Genomic DNA, 23,364 nt, shown 5'->3' with positions numbered 1-23,364 from the left:
TTTGAGTATGTGTTCACTGACAGAACTATTCTCCTCCATCTTGCAGCTATAGAACTTATTGGAGACTTCATATCTCTCAATCCGGGCATTTGCTTGAAATATTAACTTCAACTCCTGGAACATCTCATATGCTCCATGATGTTCAAAACGTCGTTGAAGACCCGGTTCTAAGCCGTAAAGCATGGCACACTAAACTATCGACTAGTCATCAGCTTTGCTCTGCCAGCCGTTCTTAACATCGTCAGTTGCATCAGTAGCAGGCCTGGCACCCAGCGGTGCTTCTAGGACGTAATTTTTCTGTGCAGCAATGAGGATAATCCTCAGGTTACGGACCCAGTCCATGTAATTGCTACCATCATCTTTGAACTTTGCTTTCTCAAGGAACGCATTAAAATTCAACGGAACAACAGCACGAGCCATCTATCTACAACAAACATAGACAAGCAAAATACTATCAGGTACTAAGTTCATGATAAATTTAAGTTCAATTAATCATATTACTTAAGAACTCCCACTTAGACAGACATCTCTCTAGTCATCTAAGTGATTACGTGATCCAAATCAACTAAACCATGTCCGATCATCACGTGAGATGGAGTAGTTTCAATGGTGAACATCACTATGTTGATCATATCTACTATATGATTCACGTTCGACCTTTCGGTATCTGAGGCCATATCTGTATATGCTAGGCTCGTCAAGTTTAACCTGAGTATTCCGCGTGTGCAACTGTTTTGCACCCGTTGTATTTGAACGTAGAGCCTATCACACCCGATCATCACGTGGTGTCTCAGCACGAAGAACTTTCGCAACGGTGCATACTCAGGGAGAACACTTCTTGATAATTAGTGAGAGATCATCTTAAAATGCTACCGTCAATCAAAGCAAGATAAGATGCATAAAGGATAAACATCAGATGCAATCAATATAAGTGATATGACATGGCCATCATCATCTTGTGCTTGTGATCTCCATCTTCGAAGCACCGTCGTGATCACCATCGCCACCGGCGCGACACCTTGATCTTCATCGTAGCATCGTTGTCGTTACGCCATCTATTACTTCTACGACTATCGCTACCGCTTAGTGATAAAGTAAAGCAATTACAGGGCGTTTGCATTTCATACAATAAAGCGACAACCATATGGCTCCTGCCAGTTGCCGATAACTTCGGTTACAAAACATGATCATCTCATACAATAAAATATAGCATCACGTCTTGACCATATCACATCACAACATGCCCTGCAAAAACAAGTTAGACGTCCTCTACTTTGTTGTTGCATATTTTACGTGGCTGCTACGGGCTTAGCAAGAACCGTTCTTACCTACGCATCAAAAACCACAATGATAGTTCGTCAAGTTAGTGTTGTTTTAACCTTCGCAAGGACCGGGCGTAGCCACACTCTATTCAGCTAAAGTGAGAGAGACAGACACCCGCTAGCCACCTTTAAGCACGAGTGCTCGTAACGGTGAAACCAGTCTCGCGTAAGCGTACGCGTAATGTCGGTCCAGGCCGCTTCATCTCACAATACCGCCGAACCAAAGTATGACATGCTGGTAAGCAGTATGACTTGTATCGCCCACAACTCACTTGTGTTCTACTCGTGCATATAACATCAACGCATAAAACCTAGGCTCGGATGCCACTGTTAGGGAACGTAGTAATTTCAAAAAAATTCCTACGCACATGCAAGATCATGGTGATGGCATAGCAACGAGAGGGGAGAGTGTCCGTCCATGTACCCTCATAGACCGTAAGCGGAAGCGTTATGACAACGCGGTTGATGTAGTCGTACGTCTTCATGATCCGACCGATCCAAGCACCGAACGTACGGCACCTCCGAGTTCAGCACATGTTCAGCTCGATGACGATCCCCGGGCTCCGATCCAGCAAAGCTTCGGGGATGAGTTCCGTCAGCACGACGGCGTGGTGACGATGATGATGTTCTACCGGCGTAGGGCTTCGCTTAAACTCCACGACGATATGACCGAGGTGGAATATGGTGGAGGGGGGCACCACACACGGCTAAGGAACAATCTGTAGATCAACTTGTGTGTACTAGGGTGCCCCCCGCCCCCGTATATAAAGGAGCCAGGGGGGAGGCCGGCCGGCCCTAGAGGGCGTGCCAGGAGGAGGAGTCCTCCTAGTAGGAGTAGGACTCCCCCTTTCCTACTCCTACTTGGAGGGGAAAGGAAGGGGGAGAGGGAGAAGGAAAGAGGGGGGGCGCCGCTCCCCCTTCCTAGTCCAATTCGGACCAGAGGGGGAGGGGGCGCGTGGCCCATGCTGGCCGCCCCTCTCTCTTCTCCACTAAGGCCCATAAGGCCCATTACTCTCCCGGGGGGGTTCCGGTAACCCTCCGGCACTCCGGTTTTCTCCGAAATCGCCCGGAACACTTTCGGTGTCCGAATATAGCCGTCCAATATATCAATCTTTATGTCTCGACCATTACGAGACTCCTCGTCATGTCCGTGATCACATCCGAGATTCCGAACAAACTTCGGTACATCAAAACTTATAAACTCATAATAAAATTGTCATTGTAACATTAAGCGTGCGGACCCTACGGGTTCGAGAACTATGTAGACATGACCTAGAACCATTCTCGGTCAATAACCAATAGCGGAACCTGGATGCCCATATTGGTTCCTGCATATTCTACGAAGATCTTTATCGGTCAAACCGCATAACAACATACGTTGTTCCATTTGTCATCGGTATGTTACTTGACCGAGATTTGATCGTTGGTATCCAATACCTAGTTCAATCTCGTTACCGGCAAGTCTCTTTACTTGTTACGTAATGCATCATCCCGTAACCAACTCATTGGTTACATTGCTTGCAAGGCTTATAGTGATGTGCATTACCGAGAGGGCCCAGAGATACCTCTCCGACAGTCGGAGTGACAAAACCTAATCTCGAAATACGCCAACTCAACATGTACCTTCGGAGACACCTGTAGTACTCCTTTATAATCACCCAGTTGCGTTGTGACGTTTGGTAGTACCCAAAGTGTTCCTCCGGTAAACAGGAGTTGCATAATCTCATAGTTACAGGAACATGTATAAGTCATGAAGAAAGCAATAGCAATATACTAAACGTTCAAGTGCTAGGCTAACGGAATGGGTCATGTCAATCACATCATTCTCCTAATGATGTGATCCCATTAATCAAATGACAACACATGTCTATGGTTAGGAAACATAACCATCTTTGATTAATGAGCTAGTCAAGTATAGGCATACTAGTGACTATATGTTTGTCTATCTATTCACACATGTATCATGTTTCCGGTTAATACAATTCTAGCATGAATAATAAACATTTATCATGATATGAGGAAATAAATAATAACTTTATTATTGCCTCTAGGGCATATTTCCTTCAGCCGGATCATAACACATAGTAGGTGACTATAGACTTGCAGGATAGGATCTAGAACACACATATATTCATGAAAACATAATAGGTTCAGATCTAAAATCATGGCACTCGGGTCCTAGTGACAAGCATTAAGCATAGCAAAGTCATAGCAACATCAATCTCAGAACATAATGGATACTAGGGATCAAACCCTAACAAAACTAACTTGATTACATGATAAATCTCATCCAACCCATCACCGTCCAGCAAGCCTACAATCCAATTACTCACGCACGGCGGTAAGCATCATGAAATTGGTGATGGAGGATGGTTGATGATGACGACAGCGACGAATCCCCCTCTCCGGAGCCCTGAACGGACTCCAGATCAGCCCTCCCGAGAGAGATTAGGGCTTGGCGGCAGCTCCGTATCGTAAAACGCGATGAAACTTTCTCTCTGATTTTTTTCTCCCCGAAAGCCAATATACGGAGTTGGAGTTGGCGTCGGAGGGCCACCAGGGGGCCCACGAGGTAGGGGGCGCGCCCAGGGGGGAGGGGCGCGCCTCCCACCCTCGTGAATAGGGTGTGGGCCCCCTGGCCTTCATCTTTGGCGAGGATTTTTATTATTTATTCTAAGATATTCCGTGGAGTTTCAGGTCATTCCGAGAACTTTTGTTTTCTGCACATAAAACAACACCATGGCAGTTCTGCTGAAAACAGCGTCAGTCCGAGTTAGTTCCATTCAAATCATACAAGTTAGAGTCCAAAACAAGGGCAAAAGTGTTTGGAAAAGTAGATATGACGGAAACGTATCATTGAGCAATTGATAGAAAAACGCATAGTTATGACAATATCCAAGGCAATGATTATGTATATAGGCATCACATCCGAGACAAGTAGATTGACTCCTGCCTGCATCTACTACTATTACTTCACATATCAACCGCTATCCAGCATACATCTAGTGTATTAAGTTAACAAGAACGGAGTAATACCCATCTCGGTCATCTTCCGATTCACATTTTGCCATGTATATTTTAGCATTTCAGTATGTAAAACACAACATTTCAACATTTCAACATGTATATTTAGTACTTCAGCACATATATACCACATTCCAGCACATATATTTCAGCATTTAAACATATATATTTTAGCATTTCAGCACATATAAACAACATTCCAGCATTTCAACACATATATTTCATCATTTCAGCACATAAACATGTCACATTTCATCATTTGAATATAAATTTCAGCATTTCAGCGCGCGCGCGCACGCACTCACAGTCATTTCAGCCACTTCAAGTTCGACACACAAATAAGTTCAACAAACATATAAGTTCGAGACCACAAATAGGTTCAACACTCAAACAACTAATTGGTTCAACATCTAAAAGCTACTCAAACATATAAGTTCGAGACCACAAATAGGTTCAACACTCAAATGGCTAATTGGTTCAACATTTAAAAGCCACTTCAACATCTCCAAAATGACACCAAACGGTCCAAAGCAACCTGATTAGCTTTCATCTTCTCTTCACTTCATGAGCCTTGACATCTCAAAGCGCCGAATCCTAATAAAGCAGCGCTAGGGTTTTCAATTTTTTAGTGAATGACATAAGGGGCCTACCTGTTGGAATGTATAAGGATATGGGTATGCGGGTACGTGTGTATGATCTTTCCTTCCCTTGCATGTACCCAACTTCTCGATGGGTATTTTTTTCTCATTTATAAACTGATGGGTAATTATTTTTCCCAAGTCCTTACCCTAATAGGGTATTTTTTTTTCGTGGGCAATGGGTACCCATTGCCATGTTGAAGCCATCGGGGCATACATCTTCATTGCTTCTAGCGGGGCCTCCCTAATAGAGGCGAATGTCTTCTTTGAGCCAGAGTCAACTATAGCGGGACACTTGACCATTGAGAGGACGTGCGTGCTTCAAGCAGAAGAATGATGGCAGCGGTCCAAAAAAATTACAAGTGCAACCGTTCCTCTTCGGGGATGGACGGCGATGAAGATGATGATGGTGATGGAGAGAAAAGGGTGCCTAGAAGTCCCACTCTGACGTCTAGCAGGTCAGACCGACGAGAGTAAGAGAGGAAATGAGGAGCTCAAGACAGATGGAGAGGTGGAGGCGATGAAAGAAAAACATCAATGTGTTGTTGAGGATAAGGAATGAGTATATATAGAGAGAGGGCACAATAAAAGATAGAGATGGAGAAGAACTAAAGAAGATCCAAGATAAGAGAGTGAGATGAGATGTTATGCAAGAGAGCATGCAGCGTCAGGAAGAGATGGAGGCACGGCTCGAAATTCAGGTGCATCGGGCGACAATTAAACGACTAGCCAGGGGAATCGTTTCATCATGCTGGATGCGAACTCTACGGATCCATAGGTGTGAGAATTTTGGAAGAAAATGTGAATGTCGATCATATGGTGCAGGGACCTTGGATGAGGCGACAACGCACACGTCGGAAAAGTGGATGGTGCACATGCTGACAACATGTGATTTGTACATATCGCCGGTTGACGCTTTCATTTATGCAACTTTCTAAAACTTATGTGCATGTTTTCTTGATGTGTTAAATATTTAAAATTAAAGGCAATCGAAGTGTTTGAACGTGAAAAAAAAATGATGGCGACTCTGAGTTTATGCGTCGTCCGGCTAGTCTCCAAATGCATATGGATCACATATATATTATTGTGACTACAAATAATATGGCAACTCTGCGATAATTTCTCTTTTTTTTGACCGGATGCAAGAGTTGCTCTTAGAATCGGTACTATGCATTATATAGTTCGCGGCGATCTGTTTGGGCATCCAAACTATTATCTTTTGTGGAATTGGTTGCCATTTATTGATATACTATTATGGACGGGTTGCTTCCTTCTTCGCAATTGCTTTCGGTGTTTTTCTTGTTGTCACATATATAGATAATGACTTGTTTTCTTAGCTTCTTATTACTGTATTTGAACTAGACAAATTAATTATGTGTAATATCCGTGTCCTTCAGCCATGTTCAAAGGGGAATTTTGTTTCCAACTTTAAGATGAATTCAACTATGAAGCATCATGCATTCTGTTGGGATGCACTAATAATCGCCGTAAGGCATGGAACTGTCTTATATCAACTCAATATCGATTAATTGTATGTTCCTAAAATTTCTACCCTTGAGCAAAGAACCAAGACCGAAAGCAACGAACATGATCGACATGATATTATGAAATAATATGGTGGTTCTGACTAATCCATTGTCCACTTGACATTCTCAGATATGCAACACGTACTCCATTTCATTTTTGGTTAGTGAGAACGCTAGTACGCCACTTCCGAAAGAAGCTAATGTAACCGCCTAGAAGAAGAAGATAATGAATCTGCTCAACAAGGAAGCACGCAATCTCCAAAATAGAGGCCACTCACCGTGATTCAGGCTCTCCTTTCGTTGTAATCTCCAGAATAGATGGGTTGCTTCCCTTGTTGTAATTGCTTTCAGTGTTTTTCGTCACAATGTTTGTACGTGCAAGAGGACATAAATATACTGGCATTGCAACGGGATAAAAATATTCTATTATGTTAACTTGTGATTTAACAGTCCATATTAATGTGATTATGTAAATATATTTTTTGCCAAATCCTGCCCGTGATTTACCTTATAGTTTGATGAGAAATTCAATAAGTAAAATTGGATAAAAGTGAAATTGGTTCATAAGGTAAGTAAATTAAAGTGATTCATTGTCGTAGATGGAAGGTTGGACGAATGGGTGGTAAGAAAAAAAAGTCAAAGATGAAACTTGACATTCTTTTTAAGCAGTAGAGATAGATATAGACCAATGAATTGTTCTCTTAGCTTTGAGCTGTATTTGAACAAGACAAATTAATTATGTGTACAAGTTCAGTGTCGTTCAGCCATGTTAAAGGGAATTTTATATCCAACTTTAAGATGAATTCAACTTTGAAGCATCATGCATGCTGCTAGGATGCATTAATATTCGTCATAAGGCATGGAACTGTCTTATACCCACTTAATATCGATTCACTGAATGTTCCTGAAATTTCTACCCTTGAGCAAAGAACCAAGGGGGGAAGTACAGAATATGGTAGTCCACTTGACATGCCCAGAGATGCACCAGACACGTACGCCATTGCATTTTTGGTTAGTGATGAACGCCAGTACGCCACTTCCGAAAGAAGCTAATGTAACCGCCAGGAAGAAGAAGATAATGAATCTTCTCGGCAAGGAAGCACGCATTCTCCAGAATAGAAGCCACTCACCGTGATTCAGGCTCTTCTTTCCTTGCAGCGTAACAGCTCCGTGATTCTAGCACACATACGACAGCTCACACCGGTTCATGCTACTGCAAATAGGAACACTGCATCGCATGTACGCAACTGAAGCCTCTCAGCAGTTATGAACTCATGGACGGAATGAAGTAAGTCCACTCAGTGAGTCCCGATGCCAACCAAATCAACCGCACAACTCCTCTCAGATAGATTAGTGGAATGAACTGTACTAGTATTATGAATTTTGTTTCAGAAATTCACTGCATTTCAGAAATTCACTGCAAAAACAACTGGGTGATAAAGTGAAAGGCTTGGTGATGATTGGTGAACTGAACCGATGGATTCTTTTCCCGTGAGTTTGGCATTCAACCCTGTGCTTGTTCGTTCGATCAGGTGCTTAGTGGTAGCAAACCGGGAGCAATATGAAAAGACGCGGTGCTGTGCCTCTGTTTTGAAATTAGCGGTGGGTGGACTCACTTTGCTTTCTCGTTTGGGTTTGGGAACAGAACGGTAGGCATCAAAGCTAAGTAACTCTGACCAACTTCAGCACTCACGACGAGATGGAGACGACGTCGCCTATATAAACAAGCTAGCCTGCACGTCCGTTGAACGTCAAAGCAGCGCCCTGCAGTGCAAAAGCCAAGAAACAAGCAGCGCAGAGACTATGGCTGGCATGGGCGAGCGCCTCGTGATCGGCACCCTCCTGGCCGCCGCCTTCCTGGCGGCACCGGCGACGGGCACCACGCTGACCCTGCACAACCTGTGCCCGTACCCCGTGTGGCCGCTGGTGACCCCGAACAGGGGCTTCCCCTCCATTTGCGGCAACGACATCCGCCTCGAGGGCAACGGCCACGGGCTCGTCTCCTTCCCCTTCCCGCCGACCTTCTGGTCCGGGAAGCTGGTGGCGCGCACCGGCTGCGCGCCCCCGCCGCGGTGCGAGACGGGGAGCGAGCGGCCCGCGGGCGTGGTGCAGCTGACCGTGCACTCGGCCGAGGGCGCGCCGCGGCAGGACCTGGCGGTGTACAGCGTGAGCCTGGTGGACGGGTTCAACGTGCCGGTGGCGGTGAGCCCGCAGGCCATCAGCGGCGACGGGCCGTGCCCGGCCCTGGGGTGCACGGCGGACCTGAACGCCGGGTGCCCGCCGGCGCAGCGCGTGGTGGGCGCGGGCGGCTGCGTGGTCGCGTGCAATGGGCCACCCGGGTACTTCAAGCAGCGGTGCCCGCTGACGCGGACGACGCCGGTCGACAGGGAGCCCGTGGAGCAGCACTGCTACGCGCCCGGCGAGCTCAAGGTCGTCTTCTGCCAGCCCGCAATGGTCGACGCCGACGCCGCCGCACAGCCGGATATCGTCGTCGCCGAGAACTAGGTGGCGGGCCATTAGCGCGTGCTGTTGATGATACACGTATAAGGTGTAGTAGTGAAAATAAGAACGGCACGTACAATGTGTGCCGCCCGGCCGTGACTCTGTATCACGTAACAGTCACGTAAAGACCCGTAGGTCTTGGATTATCGCTCCATAATATATTATGTGAATCTTAACGGGATCGTCAACAATCCGTTCCCGTACATCCGTTCTTATGCATACATTTTTGTGGACAAGTAGCGCGCTCTACCATTACTTGTGAGCGTTGGCGCTATGTGGAGTGAAATACTTTTTTTTTTAGAATATCGAGCCGAGTAGCTAGAACAAGACAGAGGCCCCGCAAAAAAAAAACGAGAGAGAGGCGTGAAAAAAAAACGGGTTAAAGAGAAGCGTGGTCCGTTCTCCACGGGGGCTGCACGGTAACGAAATGCTGGGCTGGCATTGCAACGAAAATCTGGGCCTACAACCTCGCGACGGGTAGCTTAATCAGCAGGCCCGCTGCTAAGATCGACAAAACAAATGTGATTTCTTCTTCTCGACAAAACAAATGTGATTTCTTCTTCTCTTCCCCAAAAACAAAGGCTGTGATTATAGAAAAAATTCAAAAATAATGTGGCACTGGAGACGCGGGGAATCGAACCCCGTGCCTCTCGCATGCGAAGCGAGCGCTCTACCATATGAGCTACGTCCCCATTCTGCAATTATAATATTTTCCGTTTAAAGGGATGTGCTCTAAAAGTGCTGGCGCTGCAGAGGCAAAGAGCAATGCATTCCATCTGTATCTGTGGGTATAGACGGTCTTTCATTATTCTTCGTCATATTGACCACATTGATCCCTGTTTGCATTTCATGACAATAATCTTTGTAAACCAGTAGCTTCAGGTGCTCGATGCGCTTCACTTATCCTGGACTCTTGCTCCTGAAAATGATCGCCTGAATCATGCTCCTTATTGCGGTTCTAACCACCTGTGCTTTGCATGTTCGACCACTTCATACTAGTATTTGGAGACGAAAAAATGTAGAGTGCCATACTCCTTCCGACCAGAAATACAACACCCACACAACTTTCAAAATCAACATTTTTCCCAATTATATGTGGATTATCCGAAACAGAATCGATACAATTAACAAGTGCTTAAACCGATCATATTTACTAGTATCACACACCGACATAGGTTTTCGGCTGACAACAGGTGACGACTCCCACCACCGCCTGCCCCCGTGCCGCTCCCGCAAGCGGCCCGGGCGGAACCCTAGATTGCCGCCGCCGCTCCCCTTTCTCGCCTTCCTTCTCCCTCGCCGCCGCCAGGGGACGCCGCCGGGCAAAGCCCGCGCGTGCGTCGGCGGCAGCGGGGCTCCCTCCCCCATCGCGAGGCTCCTGGGCGGTGCGGGACGGCCGGCCCTCACGGCGGCGCTCGGCTCGGTGGCAGGTCGGGCCGCCGGCGGATCTAGGCGGGGCTCCCCTGCTTGACGGCAGCGGCGTGGTCTGCGCGGGGCGGCGAGTGCACGGGCTCCTCCTCATCTCGATCTGATGGCGCCGCGGTGGCGCCGGCGCTCGGGCGTGCGGCGGGGTCCGCGAGGGTGGTCGGCGCGCGTCTTCCTCCCCGATCTGATGGCTCCACGGTGGCGCCAGTGCTCGGGTGGTTGGCTTCGGCAAGCGGTGGCGGGCGCTGGGCTCTCGGTGGCGCTCCGGCGTGTGCAGGCGGCGGCGGTCCTTGTGCGCGGTCGGCGGCACCGCCTCTGACCCGGACGGCGTGGGGAATGGCGGCGGCCCAGCGTGGCCGGCGACCTGGATGCGGTGGTGTCGTCGGCTCGCTGATATGCTGGTACTCCAGGGTCTGCCTGGTGGTGCTGGTGGTGACGGAGGCCCGGGCACGAGAGTTGGATCCCTTTGAACTGGTCTGGGTGAAAACTTGCCTTCGGCTCCTGCTAAAGCCGGCGGTGGCGGCGCTATCTGCGGCGTTCCCTTCTTGAAGGCATCGCCGTGGAGAAGTTCAAGACCACTCTCTGCTACCTCCGAGGGAAACCCCAGATCGGATGATCGGATGACGGCGGCGCTCTGGTGTCGTTCCTCCCTTGGGGGCGTCATTCTTGGAGGTACACACGTGATCGAGGGACCAAAGGACAGATTCTTTTGTGAAGCGTGATGATCCATAAGTATAGGGGATCTATCGTAGTCCTTTCGATAAGTAAGAGTGTCGAACCCAACGAGGAGCAGAAGAAAATGATAAGCGGTTTTCAGCAAGGTATTCTCTGCAAGTACTGAAATAAGTGGTAACAGATAGTTTTGTGATAAGATAAATGGTAACGAGCAACAAGTAACAAAAGTAAATAAAGTGCAGCAAGGTGGCCCAATCCTTTTTGTAGCAAAGGACAAGCCTGGACAAACTCTTATAATAGGAAAAGCGCTCCCGAGGACACATGGGAATATCGTCAAGCTAGTTTTCATCACGCTCATATGATTCGCGTTCGGTACTTTGATAATTTGATATGTGAGTGGACCGGTGCTTGGGTACTGCCCTTACTTGGACAAGCATCCCACTTATGATTAACCTCTATTGCAAGCATCCGCAACTACAACAAAAGTATTAAGGTAAACCTAACCATAGCATGAAACAGATGGATCCAAATCAGCCCCTTACGAAGCAACGCATAAACTAGGGTTTAAGCTTCTGTCACTCTAGCAACCCATCATCTACTTATTACTTTCCAATGCCTTCCTCTAGGCCCAAATAATGGTGAAGTGTTATGTAGTCAACGTTCACATAACACCACTAGAGGTTAGACAACATACATCTTATCAAAATATCGAACGAATACCAAATTCACATGACTACTAATAGCAAGACTTCTCCCTTGTCCTCAGAAACAAACGTAACTACTCACAAAGCATATTCATGTTCATAATCAGAGGGGTAATAATGTGCATGTAGGATCTGAACATATGATCTTCCACCAAATAAACCAACTAGCATCAACTACAAGGAGTAATCAACACTACTAGCAACCTACTAGCACCAATCCCAGACTTGGAGACAAGAATTGGATACAAGAGATGAACTAGGGTTTGGAGATGAGATGGTGCTGATGAAGATGTTGATGGAGATTGCCCTCTCCCGATGAGAGGAGCGTTGGTGATGACGATGGTGATGATTTCCCCCTCCCGGAGGGAATTGTCCCCAGCAGAACACCTCTGTCGGAGCCCTAGATTGGTTCCGCCAAGGTTCCGCCTCGTGGCGGCGGAGTCTCGTCCCGAAAGGTTCTCTTCTATTTTTTTCTCATCGAAAGACTTCATATGGGAGAAGATGGGCGTCGAAGAGCCACCAGGGGGCCCACGAGGTAGGGGGGCGCGCCCAGGGGGGCGCCCCCCACCCTCGTGAGCAGGGTGTGGGCCCCCTGGCCTTCATCTTTGGCGACGATTTTTCTTTATTTATTCTAAGGTATTCCGTGGAGTTTTAGGACTTTTGGAGTTGCCCAGAATAGTCCTTCAATATTTGCTCCTTTTCCAGCCCAGAATTCCAGCTGCCGACATTCTCCCTCTTCATATAAACCTTGTAAAATAAGAGAGAATAGCCATAAGTATTGTGACATAACGTGAAATAACAACCCATAATGCAATAAATATTGACATAAAAGCATGATGCAAAATGGACGTATCAACTCCCCCAAGCTTAGACCTCGCTTGTCCTCAAGCGAAAAGCCGATAACAATAAATATGTCCTCATGTTTAGAGGTAGAGGCGTCGATAAAAAATAAAATACGGACATGAAGGCATCATGATTACTTCATAACAGCAACATATATAAATTTTGTCATATGATTACTTATGTTCTAGTGATGTTCTTTTCACAAAACCAAAATATGAATCAGAAACTTTATTGGGCACCAACAATTATAATCTCGGTCATTGAAGCAATTGCAATTTATCATAACATCGGAAAGAGTCTATGTCAGATCTTAAAAGCAAGTCCACATACTCAACTATCACTTAGTCCTTCATAATTGCTAACACTCACGCGATACTTGTGGTTACAGAGTTTTAATCGGACACAGAGAAAGATAGGGGCTTATAGTTTTTGCCCCACAACCTTTTACCTCAAGGGTAATGTCAAGAATAATAATTCACGCTCCCCCACATCCAATTAGATATGTATATCATGTTTTTTCCAACATGCTGAGCTTGCCAAAGGATAAAATGAAAAAGGAAGGGTGAAGATCACCGTGAGTCTTGCATAGGGTAGAGGATAATAATAAAAGATAGGCCCTTCGCAGAGGGAAGCAGAGGTTGTCATGCGCGTTTAGGGTTGATGCACAAAATCTTAATGCAAAAGAACGTCACTTTATATTGCCCCTTGCATGTGAACCTTTATTATGCAGTCCATCGCTTTTATTGCGTCCACAACAAGTTCGTACAAAGCTTATTTCTCTGCACTAATAAGTCATGCATATTTAGAGAGCAATTTTTATTGCTTGCACCGATGACAACTTACTTGAAGGATCTTACTCAATCCATAGGTAGATATGGTAGACTCTCATGGCAAAACTGGTTTAAGGATATTTGGAAGCACAAGTAGTATTTCTACTTAGTGCTGAAGATTGGCTAGCATGAGAGGGAAAGGAAAACTCAACACGGTAGAGGAACCATGACAACATACTTTATCTCAGATGTAAGAGAACATAACTCATTATGTTGTCTTCCTTGTCCAACATCAACTCTTTAGCATGTCATATTTTAATGAGTGCTCCCAATCATAAAAGATGTCAATGATAATATATCTATATGTGAAACCTCTCTTTCCTTATTACTTCCTATTAATTGCAACGATGACCAAAACTATATTTGCCAACTCCCAACAACTTTAAATCATCATACTCTTTCTATGTGAAGTCATTACTTTCAATAAGATCAATATGAACTCTTGATTCTTTTTATTCTTTTTCTACTAATCACCCAAGATCATGTCAAAATACTCAAGCCCTTGACTCAACACTAATCTTTATTATATAGATCACGGACTCGATTACAAAGAAGGATCATAAAGCAAAACTCAAAACTAGATCATGCCATGACTTTATTCTACTAAATCAAGATACTACTAATAGGATCGAAATAAGAAAAACGGTAAAGATAGGATTTGTGATGGTGATACGATACCAGGATACCTCCCCCAAGCTTGGCAGTTGCCAAGGAGAGTGCCCATACCCATGTGATTATGTCTCCTTCTTTGTTGTTGGCGTAATATTCTTAGCGATGATCCCCCTCAGAATACGGTTCTCCTCCTCGAGCTTATTGACCTGCTGCTTGAGGTCCATTATTTCCTTGCGAAGCTTTCCTGTAACGGCTAAAGCTCCTTGCACCCAAGGGTGTTGCATAGCTGCGGGAGAACCAGAGATACTTCTCCTCATATTTTCATAGGAAAGAAATTTAACATTGGAAGGAATAACCGAGTTTGGAATAGCTGAGCTCTGTAGTTCCCCCATCATAAACCCAGCTCGGAAGCGAGAGGTGAATTCTTGATCTTCCATGGCATCTACTCTCATCAGGTCAGCCTCCATCTCTTCCTCCGTTGCCGGCCCAAAGTGGTCAGCGTCGCTGTTTGCCCCGACTGACTCTTGAGAAGACATCTTGCTCTTGTCTGCAGCAGCAACAACTCGGAACAAAAACAGGGGAGATTTGCGTGATACGAGAGTCAAAACCTTTGGGAGTATATATAATGAATTTTTACCGACCAAAATACGTACTGTGCAAGGAAACGGAGTCTGGAGGGCACACGAGGTGCTCACGAGGTAGGGGCCGTGCCCAGGGGGTAGGGCGTGCCCTCCACCCTCGTGGAGGCCTCGTGTCCTCCCCGGACTGCTACTTATTTTTCTATTTTTCTAAATATTCCAAAACGGAGAAATATTGCCTTAAAATTGTTTTGGAGTCGGTTTACTTACCGTACCACATACCTATTCCTTTTCGGAGTCTGGAACGTTCTGGAAAGTGTCTCTTATGTATTCCTCCGGGGTTACGATTTCAATAACATTAGTTTCAACATTTATAGGATTACCTGAGATATAGTGTTTGATTCTTTGACCGTTCACCACCTTCGGATTTGTGCCTGCGAAGTTATTAACTTTTATGGCACCAGAACGATAGACCTCCTCGATAACGTAAGGACCTTCCCATTTGGAGAGAAGTTTTCCTGCAAAAAATCTGAAACGAGAGTTGTATAGCAATACATAATCACCTACATTAAACTTCGCTTTTGTATCCTTTTATCATGCCACCTTTTAACTTTTTCTTTAAACAGCTTGGCATTTTCATAAGCTTGGGTTCTCCATTCATCAAGTGAGCTAATATCAAATAACCTCTTCTCACCGGCAAGTTTGAAATCATAGTTGAGCTCTTTAATAGCCCAATATGCCTTATGTTCTAGTTCGAGAGGTAAGTGACATGCTTTTCCATAAACCATCTTATACGGAGACATACCCATAGGATTTTTGTACGCAGTTCTATAGGCCCATAAAGCATCATCCAGTTTTTTGGACCAATTCTTTCTAGACCTATTGACAGTCTTTTGCAAAATTAATTTGAGCTCTCTATTGCTCAATTCTACCTGACCACTAGACTGCGGGTGATATGGAGATGCAATTCTATGATTAATGTCGTATTTAGCAAGCATCTTACGGAAAGCACCATGAATAAAGTATGAACCACCATCAGTCATTAAGTATCTAGGGACTCCAAACCTCAGAAAAATAACTTCCTTAAGCATTTTAATAGAAGTGTTATGATCAGCACTACTAGTTGGAATAGCTTCTACCCACTTAGTAACGTAATCAACAGCAACTAGAATATGAGTGTAACCATTAGAGGCGGGAAAAGGTCCCATATAATGAAAGCCCCAAACATCAAATGGCTCAATAACAAGTGAATAATTCATAGGCATTTCTTGACGTCTACTGATATTACCAATTCTTTGACATTCATCACAAGACAAAACAAACTTACGTGCATCCTTGAAGAGAGTAGGCCAATAAAAACCGGATTGCAATACCTTATGTGCAGTTCTATCTCCAGCGTGGTGTCCTCCATAAGCCTCGGAGTGACACTTGCGTAGGATCTGTTCCTGTTCATGCTCAGGTACACAACGTCTAATAACACCATCTAGTCCTTCTTTATAAAGATGTGGGTCATCCCAAAAGTAATGCCGCAAGTCATATAAGAACTTTTTCTTTTGTTGGTATGTGAAGCTAGGCGGTATAAATTTAGCAACAATATAATTAGCATAATCAGCATACCACAGAGTGCTACGAGAAGTACTTATGACATTTAATTACTCATCAGGAAAGTTTTCATCAATAGGTAGTGGGTCATCAAGAACATTCTCTAGCCTAGACAAGTTGTCTGCAACGGGGTTCTCAGCTCCTTTTCTATCAACAATATGTAAATCAAATTCTTGAAGCAAGAGAACCCATCTAATGAGTCTAGGTTTCGCATCTTTCTTTTCCATAAGATATTTAATAGCAGCATGATCTGTATGAATAGTTACTCTAGAATCAATAATATAGGGTCTGAATTTATCACAAGCAAATACAACCGCTAAAAGTTCCTTTTCGGTAGTAGCATAATTTCTTTGAGCATTGTCTAGAGTCTTACTAGCATAATGGATAACATTCAATTTCTTATCAACTCTTTGCCCTAGAACAGCACCTACAGCATAATCACTAGCATCACACATAATTTCAAAGGGTAAATTCCAATCAGGTGGCTGAACAACAGGTGCAGAGACTAGTGCTTTCTTAAGTATTTCAAATGCTTCTACACAATCATCATCAAAGACAAATGGTACATCTTTTTGTAATAAATTAGTCAGAGGCCGAGAGATTTTTGAGAAGTCCTGTATGAACCTCCTATAAAATCCGGTGTGACCAAGGAAACTTCTTATACCTTTGATGTCCTTGGGACATGACATCTTTTCAATAGCATCAACCTTGGCTTTATCAACTTCAATACCTCTTTCAGAAACTTTGTGCCCCAAGACAATACCTTCATTAACCATAAAGTGGCACTTTTCCCAGTTCAAGACAAGATTAGTTTCTTCACATCTCTGCAAAACTTGAGCAAGATTGCTCAAGCAATCATCAAAAGAGGAACTATAGACGGAAATGTCGTCCATGAAAACCTCACAAATTTTCTCGCAAAAGTCAGAGAATATAGCCATCATGCATCTTTGAAAGGTAGCAGGTGCATTACATAAACCAAAAGGCATACATCTATAAGCAAAAGTACCAAAAGGGCATGTAAAAGTAGTCTTTGATTGATCTTTAGCCGACACAGGTATTTGAGAAAAACCAGAATAACCATCTAGAAAGCAATAATGTGTATGTTTGCATAATCTTTTTAGCATTTGATCAATAAAAGGTAAGGGGTAATGATCTTTCTTAGTAGCCTTATTTAATTTGCGGAAATCAATTACCATCCTATAACCTGTGATAATTCTTTGCGGAATCAATTCATCTTTATCATTAGGGACAACAGTAATACCTCCCTTCTTAGGGACACAATGGACAGGACTTACCCACTGACTATCAGCAACGGGATAAATTATACCTGCCTCCAGAAGCTTGAGTATTTCTTTTCTTACCACTTCTTTCATTTTAGGATTCAAACGTCGTTGAGGATCACAAACTGGTTTGGCATCAGCTTCGAAATTTATTTTATGTTGACATAGGGTGGGACTGATGCCCTTAAGATCATCCAGAGTATATCCAATAGCGGCACGATGCTTCTTCAGAGTTTTCAATAATCTTTCTTCTTCATGATCTGAAAGGTTAGCGCTAATAATGACAGGATATATTTTCTTTTCATCAAGATAAGCATATTTAAGATTATCAGGCAACGGTTTAAGTTCAAACACGGGATCACCCTTAGGTGGAGGAGGATCCCCTAGGATTTCAACAGGCAAATTGTGTTGCGGAATAGGTTCCTGTTTAAAGAATACTTCATCTATTTCCCTTCTTTCATTCATGAACATATCGTTTTTATGGTCTAGCAAATAGTGTTCTGAAGGATCACTAGGAGGTACAACTATAGAAGCAAGACCAATAATTTCATCCTTACTAGGCAATTCTTCCTCACAATGTTGTTTACTAAATTTAGAAAAATTAAATTCATGAACCATATCATCCAAGCCAACAGCAACAACATTCTTTTTGCAATCTATCGTAGCATTAACGATACGCAAGAAGGGTCTACCAAATATAATGGACAAAAGCTATCTTGTGGAGAACCAAGAACAAGAAAATCAGCGGGATATTTGGTTTTCCCACACAAGACTTCAACATCTCTAACAATTCCCATTGGAGATATAGTATCTCTATTGGCAAGTTTAATTGTAACATCAATATCTTCTAACTCAGCAGGTGCAATCTCATGCATAATTTCTTTGTATAAGCCAATGGGTATAACACTAGCACTAGCACTCATATCATATAAGCCATGATAACAATGATCTCCTATTTTAATAGAAATAACAGGCAAGCCTACCACAGGTCTATGTTTATCTCTATCACAGGGTTTAGCAATTCTAGCAGTTTCACCAGTGAATTGAATAACATGCCCCATCAATATTATCAGACAAGAGATCTTTAACAATAGCAATATTGGATTCTACTTTGACTTGCTCGGGAGGTGTATAAGTCCTAGTATTGCTTTTACGAACAACAGTTGAAGCTTTAGCATGATCCTTCATTCTAACAGGGAAAGGAGGTTTCTCAACATAAGAAGTAGGAACAATAGGATCATTATAAGTGACACTCTTTTCTTCAACTTTAATAGGTGCAACTACTTTTACTTCTATGGCCGGATGATATTTAAACCACTTCTCCTTGGGGAGATCAACATAAGTAGCAAAAGATTCACAGAAAGAAGCTACTATCTCATAGTCAAGTCCATATTTAGTGCTAAATTACGAAAAATATCGGTATCCATAAAAGATTTAACACAATCAAACTTAGGTGTCATACCTGACTCCTTACCTTCGTCGAGGTCCCAATCTTCAGAGTTGCGTTTAATTCTATCCAATAAATTCCATCCAAATTCAATAGACTTCATCATAAAAGAGCCAGCACAAGAAGTATCGAGCATGGTGCGATTATTTTCAGAAAGCCGAGCATAAAAGTTCTGGAGAATTGTCAATTTTGAGAGCTCATGATTGGGGCATGAATATAACATTGATTTAAGCCTCCCCCAAGCTTGAGCGATGCTTTCTCCTTCGCGAGGCCAAAAATTATATATATAATTGCGATCACGATGAACAAGATGCATCGGATAATACTTTTGATGAAATTTCAATTTCAATCTTTTATAGTTCCATGATCTCGTATCATCACATAGCCTATACCATGTCAATGCGTCTCCCTCCAAAGATAAAGGGAAAGTCTTCCTCTTAACGACATCATCGGGTACACCTGCAGGCTTAAATAGTCCACAAATATCATCCACAGTGCATAGATGTTCGTCAGGATGCTTTGTTCCATCTCCTGCGAAAGTGTTAGCTAGCAGTTTTTCCATCATACCCGAAGGAATCTGAAAAGCAGTTTCATTTTCAATAGGTTCACTAGGTTCACTAGGTTGAGGAGCAACTCTTGGCTCAACTGGACGGGGTGAAGATACCCCGAACAAGCCCCTCAAACAATTACTTTCCATGGTAACAAGTGACAGAAAATTTCAGCACACTAAATAAATTTTTCCTTACCAAATTCCACCTACCAAAGGCGCTTCACTCCCCGGCAACTAGCTATGGACAGGGGTGCGTGGAAGTTTGCTATCCATGTGCCAGAGCCATGAGTTGGTCACGAGATCTTATGGGTTTCACCTCTAGCCTACCCCAACTTGTTTGGGACTAAAGGCTTTGTTGTTGTTGTTGTTGTTGTTGTTGTTGTTGTTGTTGTTGTTTGTTGTTGTTCAAATTTTTTGCAGACAAACATTTCTCTGCTTTCATGTCTATTCTAGTATTCTTCCAGAGCAAAGTATTGTATTAATTAAGTTAAGCACAACACTCGTCATCAACCATAAACTGAGCCTTAAGAGTCTCCATCTCCACCAATGAAAGTACTCACTAGTTATCAGCATATATTCATTTCCACTTCTTTTTTGAAGAAATCACACTAGTTATTAGTTCTCACAGTTTTCTGTTGGAATTCATCTCTAGCCTACCCCAACTTGCTTGGGGCAAAAGGCTTTGTGCTTGTTGTTGACTTACACTAGTTATCACATAGGCACCAGGCTGAAGTGATGAACTAGAGAAGCTGATAGCACAAATCCTGGACGGCAACAAGGTCTCCAGACACTTCCGCCAAAACACAAGCAAATGAAAAAGGAAAAAGAGAAACCATACACAGAATTATCCTTCATGAACATCTCCGGCCGCTCCTTGATCAAATTGGACTTCACCCAAGAGAGCAACCCCTTCATCGTGGCCTACAAAAATACCAAAATTCCACACAACAACGTAAGGTTATAAAGTAACCAAACTGAAAGTACGATAAGCAGTCTCTCCTGAGGCATTTGATCAAGCAGCACCTTGTCTTCACCGTCCCTAGGCTGGACATCCACCTTGTGTACCTTGGTGGATTTCTCTAGGAGAAGCTCCAGACCGCCCCTGAAACATCACATCAACCTCATAAAAATGACAAATGGCAGACTAATAAACACAAAGAGAAAAGCAATCGAATGAAAGAGAGAAGGATTACCCGAATTCAAGAGTGAGATGCATAGCTGAAGGATCAGAAGCGATGCAGATTGATTAGGTTTTAGAATTTCCTTGTTGGAATCAGGCCAAGAGAAGAGTGAAGATAAAAAGGTGGAAGGGAAGAGGGTTGCGGAAAAGGGCAACCGGTAGTTAAGTTGTTGGAAGCGTTGGAGGCGTGCAAGATTGCAGGGTGTGGTCGGCAGCGGAGAGCGGTGTTGCAGTGGAGGGCTTCGGCGGTGGCGGAGGAGGAGCGTATCGCGGTGTGTGGGCGGCAGCGGCGTGCTCGAGTGCCTGTTCAATTTGGGATTAGGTTAGCTTTATTTTTGGAGAGAAATTAGGTTATTATCTAGTACAATGGCGGAGCCAGGATTAAAGCAAAGCCCGGGCCCATTTTTTTTAACATGGAAAAACTTTGGCACTTATAACTACCCAAAAGTATACCATGACATTAAAAAAGACCATATGTGATAACATACAAAATAAATCTCAATTGTTCAATAATTCTAGAATTTAACCTCAGTGCTTAACAATCCAACAAAAGAGATAATACGGAGTACATGATAAAACTGAAACCCCGGGTGTAGACACTTTCATAGCAGACAACATGAAAAATATCTCTTCATCTTCTATTTTTGCAACATGAAATGAATTGACATCAAAATGCTCCAGTTTCAAATCAAAAATATATATAGCATATAGGCACAGTTGGTCCAAGTTTCTGCTACAACATGAGATGACTGAATAGTTGGTTCAAGTTTCAATTCAACTTTCTTCATACATAGACAGGGGCTATATATAGATACATACTGATTGAAAGATTGACTCTTGGAGTCTTGGTTGGTTCAAGTTTCTGCTACAATTCGAATCAGAGGAATAGTTGGTTCAAGTTTCAATTAAACACAAAGAAACAGAGCGTGTATTGAAATCTTGAATTGTCTCATAGCCGACAGATCGTAACATTATATATCTGAGAAAATTACCCTGTCCCCTGGATGGACGAACTGCTGGTTGCGCGGGGAGACGGGGAGTCGAGGAGAGGACGGATTAGAGGTTGTAGAGCTGCGGCGGCGTCCGCCTAGAGCCTAGAGGCTGGAGCAGCACCGGCTGTCCTGAGCAGCGGGGAGGCGGGAGGCGGGGACTGCCGGCTGTCTGGGGAACTTGGGGGCCTGGGGGTGGGGGGAAGTCGAGCGGCAGGGGGCGGGGCAGTCCCTGGCAGGAGCGTGGGGGCAGTCGCCGGCAGCGGCGGCGCGGCGCACTGGCAGGAGTCGCGATTGGGAACGAGATCCTCTGACTTAGGAACGTCTACTGCAGAGGGACGTCGTACAACCTGCACCGTCCATCAGGCATCCAACGACACGAGAAATTTAGACGAGGCTTGGACATTTTGGCTTACTTACAGTGGACAGAAAGGATTTGAGGTTAGAAAAAGGTATACAAACAGAAGGCTACCGATGGCAAGGTTACATCATGTAGGTTTGTTTGCGCAAATGAGGGTCATCAACCACAAGACAAAAGAGATTATTTAACAAAGTGCCTTGGAGCTGAAACTAAAACCGATTGTCAAGTCTACATGAATCTTAAAATGGATCGAAAGAAGGAAAATCTTAAAGTGTTGAAAAACGTGAAGTGCAGGAGCCAAACAATACCTATGCTCGCGATCGCGACTCCACCCCACCCACCCCACCTCGCCGCCGACTTCCCCGCAACGGCGAGCCTCCCCGCCCTACACCCCGTCCCCGCCCTACACCCTGCCCCCCATGCCGAGAGTCGACAGATCCACATGCTCGCCTCCTCGCCCGGGCTCGACAATCCCGTACATGCCTCCCCCCTTCGTGTATCGGGTCGTCCCGGAGATGTTGCGCCCGATTGGGTCAGTGTCGCCGGAGACGCTGCGGGCGACGAGGATGCGGAGGTGGACGCAGCGAGCCACGCGGATCCACAACGACGCATCCTCCTATCTCCTCTGTGTAAGGGAGTGGAGGGCGCTGCAGCAGAAGGCGGGGGCGGAGCCAGATCCGGAGATGAAGGTATGGGCGTCATGGGGAATCGAGACCTATGGCGCCAACGCGGATCACGAGCTCCTCAATCTGGCGCGGAGGATCTATTTCGAAGGCAATTGGGAGGAGAAGAGGATGATGCCACACCCGACCGCCTCCCCGAAGGATTTCGTCAATTGGGCGCGGGCGGAGGCAAGGAGCACAGATCCACAAAGACAGGCGAAATGGGAATGCATCGAGGGGAAGATGCCATCGGCCGCCTTCGGATTCAGAAGAGGTCGACCCCTGGCCATACCTCTCCCCTGCCCCGGCCATGGACTGAGAGTTGTGGCATCCTGTAACAGTGGCGCAATTGGACCCGAGTGTCACGAGTGGGCGAAGCAACTTTGGCTGGATGCGGAGTTTGCAGAATTTCAGGATATGGATTGCGGGTTGAGGATTGCAGAGGGCATGGGAGGAGAAACCCGAGCTTACTCTGCCTACCACTCCCGTCATGAGTGTGCGAGAAGCAACACCGGAGAGGGCGACGGAAGAGCTGCTGATTGTGGATCTCACCAGGAAGTTGCAGAGAGAGTTGAGGCTGCCCAGGAGGGGCGCAGAATCAACCCAGAAGCTTG

The 23,364-nt window shown here is 44.8% G+C and overlaps 2 protein-coding genes and 1 non-coding gene across 3 annotated transcripts; 1 reads left to right on the top strand and 2 right to left on the bottom strand.

The window, feature by feature from the left end:
- The first annotated feature begins 8,278 nt into the window (after window positions 1-8,278).
- On the top strand, window positions 8,279-9,231 carry LOC119305275 (osmotin-like protein). Its single transcript, XM_037581845.1, has one exon. The coding sequence runs from the start codon at window positions 8,314-8,316 to the stop codon at window positions 9,013-9,015; it is 702 nt and encodes a 233-aa protein (XP_037437742.1). The 5' UTR covers window positions 8,279-8,313; the 3' UTR covers window positions 9,016-9,231.
- Window positions 9,232-9,631: 400 nt separating this feature from the next.
- Window positions 9,632-9,704, bottom strand: TRNAA-CGC. Its single transcript has one exon. It is a non-coding gene; the product is annotated as a tRNA-Ala (tRNA).
- A 10,195-nt stretch (window positions 9,705-19,899) lies between these two features.
- Window positions 19,900-21,939, bottom strand: LOC119305274 (ubiquitin-related modifier 1 homolog). Its single transcript, XM_037581844.1, has 4 exons — window positions 21,731-21,939; window positions 20,752-21,041; window positions 20,582-20,660; window positions 19,900-20,479 (listed from the first exon to the last, which is right to left on the bottom strand). The coding sequence occupies exons 2-4, from the start codon at window positions 20,772-20,774 to the stop codon at window positions 20,270-20,272; spliced, it is 312 nt and encodes a 103-aa protein (XP_037437741.1). The 5' UTR covers window positions 20,775-21,041; window positions 21,731-21,939; the 3' UTR covers window positions 19,900-20,269.
- Between the last annotated feature and the right edge of the window lie 1,425 nt (window positions 21,940-23,364).

This window comes from Triticum dicoccoides, chromosome 5B (assembly GCF_002162155.2).
Source record: "Triticum dicoccoides isolate Atlit2015 ecotype Zavitan chromosome 5B, WEW_v2.0, whole genome shotgun sequence".
Classification (NCBI taxonomy): domain Eukaryota; kingdom Viridiplantae; phylum Streptophyta; class Magnoliopsida; order Poales; family Poaceae; genus Triticum; species Triticum dicoccoides.
This window is presented reverse-complemented; position numbering and strand designations above follow the sequence as displayed.

What these genes read in the sequence shown, in the direction of transcription:
- LOC119305274 (XM_037581844.1), bottom strand. Translation starts at nt 20,774, where the DNA reads ATGCATCTCACTCTTGAATTCGG. An exon ending in CATCTCACTCTTGAATTCGG is followed by an intron (nt 20,661 to 20,751) that starts GTAATCCTTCTC and finishes GTGATGTTTCAG; the next exon opens with GGGCGGTCTGGAGCTTCTCC. An exon ending in CTAGGGACGGTGAAGACAAG is followed by an intron (nt 20,480 to 20,581) that starts GTGCTGCTTGAT and finishes GTATTTTTGTAG; the next exon opens with GCCACGATGAAGGGGTTGCT.
- LOC119305275 (XM_037581845.1), top strand. Translation starts at nt 8,314, where the DNA reads ATGGCTGGCATGGGCGAGCGCCTCGTGATCGGCACCCTCCTGGCCGCC.